Below are 7681 nucleotides of genomic sequence, written 5' to 3' on the forward strand. Positions count from 1 at the left end.
TGGTTTATTTCTCATTTTTTATGTCTTTGTCACTCTCCTGTTCCATGTTAGAATCACTCAACACAACTTAATGTCCAAATAGGGTCCATGTGTCTCTGGTGTGGCTGTTTATGGCTCCAAAACCTCATCTGTATTTCCTGGAATGTGTGAAAGCTGCCACTTCTATCACATTTGACCAAAGGCTAATGGTCGCTGTCTCTGTCCCCACACAGGGGTGGTGTGAAGGAGAGCCCCCAGTGAGGGAGGTTCCCTGTGGCCCTCCTGGGAGCTGGTGGCTGGGCACACAGAGGGAAGTGAGGCCATGGGGCAGTGTGTGACTGCAACAACAAGGCAAAGCAAGACCTCCCCAGGCCACGGCCCCAAGCTGCACTCCCTGGTGCCCACAGCCATGCAGGCTCAGCCCCAGAGCCAGCCATTGCTGTGGGGGCATGTCTACCCTGCTGCCTCCATGCTGCCAGCCCCTCAGCATCCCCTTGCCCTGGGCTGGGAGAGTCAAAGCTTTGGTCCAGAAGTTTGGTGCTTTTATTTTTTTTTCTTACACAATATTGAGTTGTGTAATTTCTCTCACAGCATCTTCATCCTGTGTCCAACACCACTGTATCAGTAAGTACCTGGAAGGCAAGTGATGTTGCGTTACCTAGGGCTGATCCCTGCTGCTTCTGGTAAAGGAGATTGGGTCTTCTGTCCTTGTCAAGGAGTATGGCTGAAACCAGTCTGTCATCACCAGCCCTTAGCAAAACTCCATTTTGGACTTTGCCAGCTGTGTCTTGCTCTTTCCATGTAGTCATGTTCCTCAAAGTACTTGACTCAGCTAAAAGACTTCACAAATTAATGATGACTGCAATAATTTATAAAGCTTTTTTCCTTTTAAAAATACAAAATCATTCTCATTAAATCATCAGAAGAAAGAACATTTGTTGCAAATAAACATGCTTCCCCAAAACAAGGAGTTGCCTTTTCATCCTGCAGTGTGTAAAGCTGTGACTAGAAGGATGTTTTCTGGCAGTCAAGGTATTTTTGAAGTTAGCCAATACTAAAACCAGAACCTTTTTGCATTTCCATTGATAGTCCTGTATGTGCTGGCCTCACCTTGCCATGCAACTGAACCAGTCTGATACCATCATGCTGAGCAAACAAGTTGCCTGAAGCTGTAGGTGCTTGGATTTTTCCCTACCTAGCCAGAGCATCTCAAGAATAATGCATCCCAGGGGGAGGACTCACAACTGAGAAAGTTCATGGAGGACTGTCTCCCGTGAGAGCAATGCCACGTGGAGCAGGGGGAAGAATGCAGAAGAGTGCTTCCCCCCACCTTGCAGGAAGAAGCGGCAGCTGACTGCACCCCCCATTCTCTGCCACTGTGCCACTGAGGGAGGAGGTAGAGATATTGAGAACAAAACTGAGCCAGGGAAGAAGGGAGAGGTGGGGGGAAGTGTTTTCAAGATATGGTAATGCTTCTCACTGTCCCACTCTGTCTGTTAAATGTTGTTGTTAGTGTTTTGAATTAAAGTGATGTTCTTTTTCTTCCCCTAATGAGCCTGTCTTTTGCCCATTACCCCTAACGGGTAAGCCTGTCCTTATCTCTATTTTCTAAACCTTTTTTCTTCATTTTCTCCCTCCCAGCGCTAGGGGGAAGGGGTGAGTGAAATGCTGCGAGGTGCTCAGTTGCCCTCTGGGCTCAAACCACGACACCTTGCCATGCAGCCGAATCAGTCTGATACCGTCACGCTGAGCAAACAAGTTACCTGAAGCTGTAGTTTCTTGGATTTTTCCCTACCTAGCAAAGCCATTTCCTTGACGTGCTGCTGATGCCACAGCGGCACTGGGGAAAGCCCAGCTGCTTTTGTCAAAAATTACCTCCCTAATTCCTGATCCTGGGATGAAGAGACCTGGATGTGGCCTGGTGCCTTTGTCATAGCTTGGTCACGTCTCTTTCAGGAGCACAAAGGGGAAGGCGCAAGCAGAAAACTGCCCTTAACCGCTGCCACACAGCAGGTGGCAAAGATGGCTGTGATCCCGGCTCAGATCCCGGACCTGAGGGAGGAGGTGCAAACATGGTACCTTGACCTGGGCAGAGCCTGATAACACAGGCAAAATCCCAAAGGCACAAAAGCCTAGTGATGGGTGCCATCCTGGTCCATCCTGTGCTCTGAGCCCCCTGGGTGGGCGCTACAGCAGTGTCACAGTGGTAACAGAGGGGTACCAGCATGCCAATGGCAGCTCCAAGGCCTCTTCACTGGTCTTACTCAGTGTTGCTGAAGATAGCTGGTTTCTTTTCAGGTTTGCAGCTGGATTGTCACCACAGGAAGGTGGCTTGGCCCTTCAAGTGGTAGCATGGGGCAACTGGAGGAGCCAGTGGAGGCTCCCGCCATCCTTTCCTGCAGAGGGGGGAATGATGCCAAAGCTCCTGTTAGATGAAATGGCTGAAACAGTTTTATTCAAGGTCACTGCATTTCATGGGATATCTCCTGTTGCTAAAGGGGTGACACCTGCCTCCACGCTTTCAGAGAGCTTGCAGACTGGTGATATTTGTATTGTAAAGGGAGCATGCATGAGAAGGGAGGGCAGCCCTTGGCGTGGCGGGTTTCTTATACCATCACCCAGACAATAGAGTGACGCACTTGAGTAAAGACCCTTGTTTACAGCTGTGACAGCTTTTGGACTATTGCTCACTGACAGTCCCGCCATCAGACAGTCACCTACTTCATGGAAAATCCTGCCAGACTGAAAGACAACACATCATATCCCCAGCCCTTCCTGTCCAGCCTTCTTGCATTTCTGCAGATGCACGTCACTGCCTCGCACCGTTTTATGTTGACGGGAAGAAAATGATAAAATTAGTCCCTTCCAGCAGCATGTGCTTAAACATAATGAGCAGCGTATGAGACACTGTTTTTCAGATTACTTAAAAAAACATCCCACGGTGGGGAGAAGGAAGGTGTTTCTGTTGTCTAGCAATTTGTTTAGGAAATACCACTTGTGCATCCAGTCTCAGGTGTGAGAGCGTGAGCTGGCTGAGGGCACTGGGCTGGTTTTCGCCTGGGTGAGCACAGTGCGAACACGACCCAGGGCTGCACTTGTTGCTCTGGCAGGTGCCCACAGGCCGTGGTTAATGGAAAGTGCTACGGGGCAGCAACTCTGACAGTTTGCTTCAGCAGGTGGGTTTGGTTTGGGTTTTTTTGATACCAGGTGCTTGCAGGTGAGTCAGGTGCCTTCAGACAACGACGCCGTGCCCCAGTGATGGGATTTTTTTTACCCTGCCCTTTAGAAAGAGCAGGTCACAAGTGTCGTGCTCTGGCAGTGACCTGGCTGGAGAGGGGCCAGGCTCCAGCGGGTGAGGATGTCTGGATGTTTTCACAAGGCCGATGAGTCTTATGAGTGTAATTTGCTCATGGAGCTGTGCAAAAATGCGCTCTGCTGCACCTGTGGTAACACTTGGCACCAGTCTGATGGGCCTTCTGAGGACTGCCTTGCTGATGATCCCTGATGTAAAGCTCTTCCAAACCTCTGCTGGTGGCTAACTGAGAAAGGACAGGGAATTGCTTCCCTTTGGTTTGTTTCATTTAGTAGAAACCAGAACCTTTGGCCAGGAAGCTCTTAGTCCTCCTCATGCTGGGACATGTGCCCCAGGCATGGTGTTCCCTGCCCATGAAGCTGGGGAGAAACAGCACGATGAGTCAGGGGAAAGCCTGCTGATGTGCATGGTGTAGCAGGTGAGCACCCCGGGCTCTCCTCTCCACAGACACATCTTTGCGTCCCAGCTTTAGGGAGGAGGAATAAGCTCTGCACTATCCCTTTGCTATTCCCTTGAGGTAAGCAGTAACATTTCCCCTTTTCCAAAGCTCCAGCTTCAAACTTTGGAGAAAATCAAAATCTGACCTTGGCAAAACTCTGTATTCCTTTGATATTCTGAGACAAAACCCTTAACCTGTATGTCTATCCTTCACTGATTCCCTGGGACTCTCTTCCTCAAAGCTGCAACACCTCTGCTAGAAGTAATGGAGCCCAACTATTCTGTGGGCAGTAGTTACTAGAAAATATTAAAATAAGTGTCTCAGTTTCCCATTTTGAAGTTCAAGGATATGTTTATGTCTTGCTCTTCTTAAAGGCAGAAGTAAAAGCCTAATCTCCCAATGCATACCTACCAGCACTCTGCTGTTGCCCTAGTGTGTGCCTGCTGACTTGGAAGTATGGAAGAAATTTACATAATATGATCACGCATTCAGAATCCACAAAAAACCCCTGAGTTATAACAATGACTCATTTTTCTCTCAAACATTTTGTATTTATTATGTAAACAACAATTCAAGACATAGATGCATGGGGCATACAGCAAAACATCTGGCCCATATCCAGAATAGGCCTTAAGAAAAACAAACTCACATTGATGCAGTCATACAGCAAATCCTTTGCAGAAATAACAAAAGGAATCCTAGGGAGGACATCAGCAAGTGCTTACTCATATACTAGCACTGACCACTTGGATCTAGGTCTTTTTCCTGAGCTCCCAGTGAATGCTAGCACTCTTGACAATGCTCAGAGAAACATAAAACCAAAAAAAGCAAAATAGTCTTTTCAGTCTAGACAGAAAAATACTGTGCTAATACTTAACTTAGATATCCCCATGACAATGCATTTATGGTGATACTTTTTTTCATCATATTCATGTGTGCTACAGTCTGAAGAATTGGGCAGGCTCTATGAAATCTGCACCTTGTTTCCTATTGAATTTCAAAGCAGCATACATTGAGCAGAACACTTATATTCAAATACATTTCAGCTACTAATGCAAATGCTAATGGTGAATTTTCCTGAGAGTCCCAGGCAGGCACGATCATTGTTTAGCGTCCTTGATGGAAGACTCCAAGACTCCATCAAACCCAGGCATACAGCAGGAGCCCTTCTGCGGGTGTTGGGGCTGCCTTTGATGAACAGCTTTGCCGAGCTGCACACAGTGCTAGCCTGGGAGCTGGGTTTAGCTGAACAGAAACTCTTTGCATTTACTTTTTAATACCTGAAAACCCAACCTCTACATATCAGCAAAACGTGTTACTTTGCACTACTAAGACGAATAACAACTATTCTTGAAACATTATGGTCTCACTGAAAAGGTATTAGCTGTCTTAGAGGAGGAGGGAACCATGCATGTCGCTCAAGCCAATGGCAAAGGTCCCAGCAACACCACTAGGACGGGCTTAAGTCCTCTCTGTGTAAAGCAGGCAAAGTCAGTCAGCTTCTGCTTAGTGAAATGAGTGATAACAAGTAACAGCCATACACCGTTGGTTGTTACAGAGTGACCAGAGCTATGTAATGACAATTTTGCAAGGCAGATTCAGAAACACTAACGGAAAAATTAATTACACATACAAACAAGAATTCACGACAAGGCAAGACAAAACATAATTTGAACAGACCCAGAATTCAGAAAGTGAACCGTACAGCCTTATACAATGCAAATGTATTACGTACAAGGTTGAGAAGGAATTCTGACCATTGACCTAAGAGGTAGCTACAAAACCTGATCAGCTTCAATCATTTTCTTGCTAGCTTGCATGTATGAAAAAACACTGTTTAGGATCATCAATTGTCTGACATCAATTGACTGGTAGAGTTACTGTTTGCCTTGACGGCAATCAGCAGACTTAATTCATCTCCTCCAAAGCCAGCCAAGGGTAATAACCCCTCAGTGAGACAGGCATAATGCATCACCATTCACTGGATATGCTACATCATTCCAGAACCGAAATGAGGTTGCCATGAAATGAAATGGGAATAAAGTACAAGGGAAGAACCTTCACTTGTAAGTATAGTTAAACATTCAGAAATCCAAGGTTACTTTCCTGTACTTGACCATAACATTCAATTCTGTTGGTATTATTTCTTCAAAGAGAGGTAGTTTCTTTCCTTGAATAAATAATATTTTCAAGAAAACTTGAGATTCAACTTGGATTCAACTTTAAGATCTACATCTATTGAAGAGTTATTTTTTTACTCAGCATTGTATTGTTCTCAAGAAATTCTTTGTAATGTTGAAAGAATCCTTTCACTGAACACACACACCTCAATAGCTGTATTTGTGTAATATACATATATATGTCTTATATGCTATACTAAAGTATGCTCCCCTCTGTGTTGCATGATGACCACTATGCTTTCTTATATTTAATGTTTATGTCATATTTTGAACATTTCATACTATTTTTGAGCCTAACAAGTAGCATTCAATTAATAGTTCTGTGAAATACTAATTTCATACACATGGGGTGCACATATTTTTTATATATATTATATATATACATATATGTATAATATAGACTAGAACTATGCAACATCATGTTAATTCATAGAATTGTAATTTTTAGTCCACAAAGCATCATCCAGTAACAAATAACCTTTCAATAAAGATACTGGTTTACTTAACAAATGAAATAATCCCACCACCAAATCCCCATCTAGCAGAATCCATGCTTTAGAATACAAGAGCATTCAGAAACCGAGCAACTGGCTTTTGCCTTGTGATGTACGATCCCAAGTTCCAAGACACTGACACTTTTTTTGGCTCCTTCCTGAATGTGGTCTGAGCTCCTTGGTTAAATGTAGCTGTGGGACAGGAGGACCAGAGTGTGCCTCGGGAAACACCAAGCTCGTGGAAGTCATCTCAGACCAAGCTGAAGGGCAAGTTCCGTCTTGCCCCAAGTCTCCCCATCACTATCTTTTTTTTTCCACCTGGCATTCATACGCCAATATTGCTGTAACATTCTTCAAAGAAATGTTGCGACAGCCATCCTTCAGTGGCTACAGGCAGCAAAATACAACGCAAAGAGCTTTCTTCATCTCTCAGTGTCAGTGAAGTCTCTTGTTCCAAAACCACAAAGCCAAGGTCTTCCCCTGCTTGTCGGCGCGCCGTGTCCGCGCAGAGCTCACGTTTCCGGGCAGAACAGCTTTGTGAGGAGGTTCAGGATCTTCTGCCGCAGGTCCCACTTGTCGCCTATCCTGCGCAGCTGCAGGGCGCACTCCGCCACCGCCTCCCGCTCTGCAGGGCACAAGCACGGCCGTCAGCCACCCGCACCGCCGCCTGCCCACCCCTATTAGGTTTTAATTTTAATGAGATCTTGACAACTTTGTAATTTTCTTTTCAACTTTTTGCCTTTTCTCCCCCCCACCTCCCCAGCCGCCAGCAGCGGCTGCACCCCCCTCGCGTCCACAGGGGCGGCCGCAGGCGCATCCTCGCCGTGGGCGCTGCCCCCGCTCCGGGTGCTGGAACCGGGCGGGGGGGGGGGGGGCTGTATGTGTGTGTCCCCATCCCGCTCCCTTCACCCTCCGGTACCTGCGGGAGCGGCGGGCGGCGCGGTCTTGCGCAGGGTCCTGCCAGGCATCATCGCGGCAGCGGGGCACGGCACGGCGGGGCACGGAACGGTACCGCGGGGCACGGCACGGCTCGGCACGGCTCGGCGGCGGCGACGGAGTGCGGGCGGGCGGGGCGGAGCGCGGCCCTAAGAACGGCGGCGCGGCGGGGCTTTCCCCGCGCTGTGACGTCGGGAAACCGCGCGGGAATCCCGCCCCCCCGCCGGGCGGGCAGGCGGCGGCGTGCCGGAGCGCGCCCCGGGCGGCGCGGGGCTGGGGGCGGCAGCGGGGGCTGGGCCCCGGGGACAGCGACTCCGCCGCGGCGTAAAAGGGAACGGCG

General features: G+C 47.9%; 1 protein-coding gene across 1 annotated transcript; it reads right to left on the reverse strand.

Moving 5' to 3' along the window:
* Nucleotides 1-4266: 4266 nt before the first annotated feature.
* Nucleotides 4267-7447, reverse strand: PMAIP1 (phorbol-12-myristate-13-acetate-induced protein 1). Its single transcript, XM_074813315.1, has 2 exons — nt 7325-7447; nt 4267-7030 (listed from the first exon to the last, which is right to left on the reverse strand). Exons 1-2 carry the CDS (start codon nt 7374-7376, stop codon nt 6918-6920), a joined length of 165 nt encoding a protein of 54 aa, XP_074669416.1. The 5' UTR covers nt 7377-7447; the 3' UTR covers nt 4267-6917.
* Nucleotides 7448-7681: the final 234 nt, after the last annotated feature.

This window comes from Strix aluco, chromosome Z, assembly GCF_031877795.1.
Source record: "Strix aluco isolate bStrAlu1 chromosome Z, bStrAlu1.hap1, whole genome shotgun sequence".
Classification (NCBI taxonomy): Eukaryota; Metazoa; Chordata; class Aves; order Strigiformes; family Strigidae; genus Strix; species Strix aluco.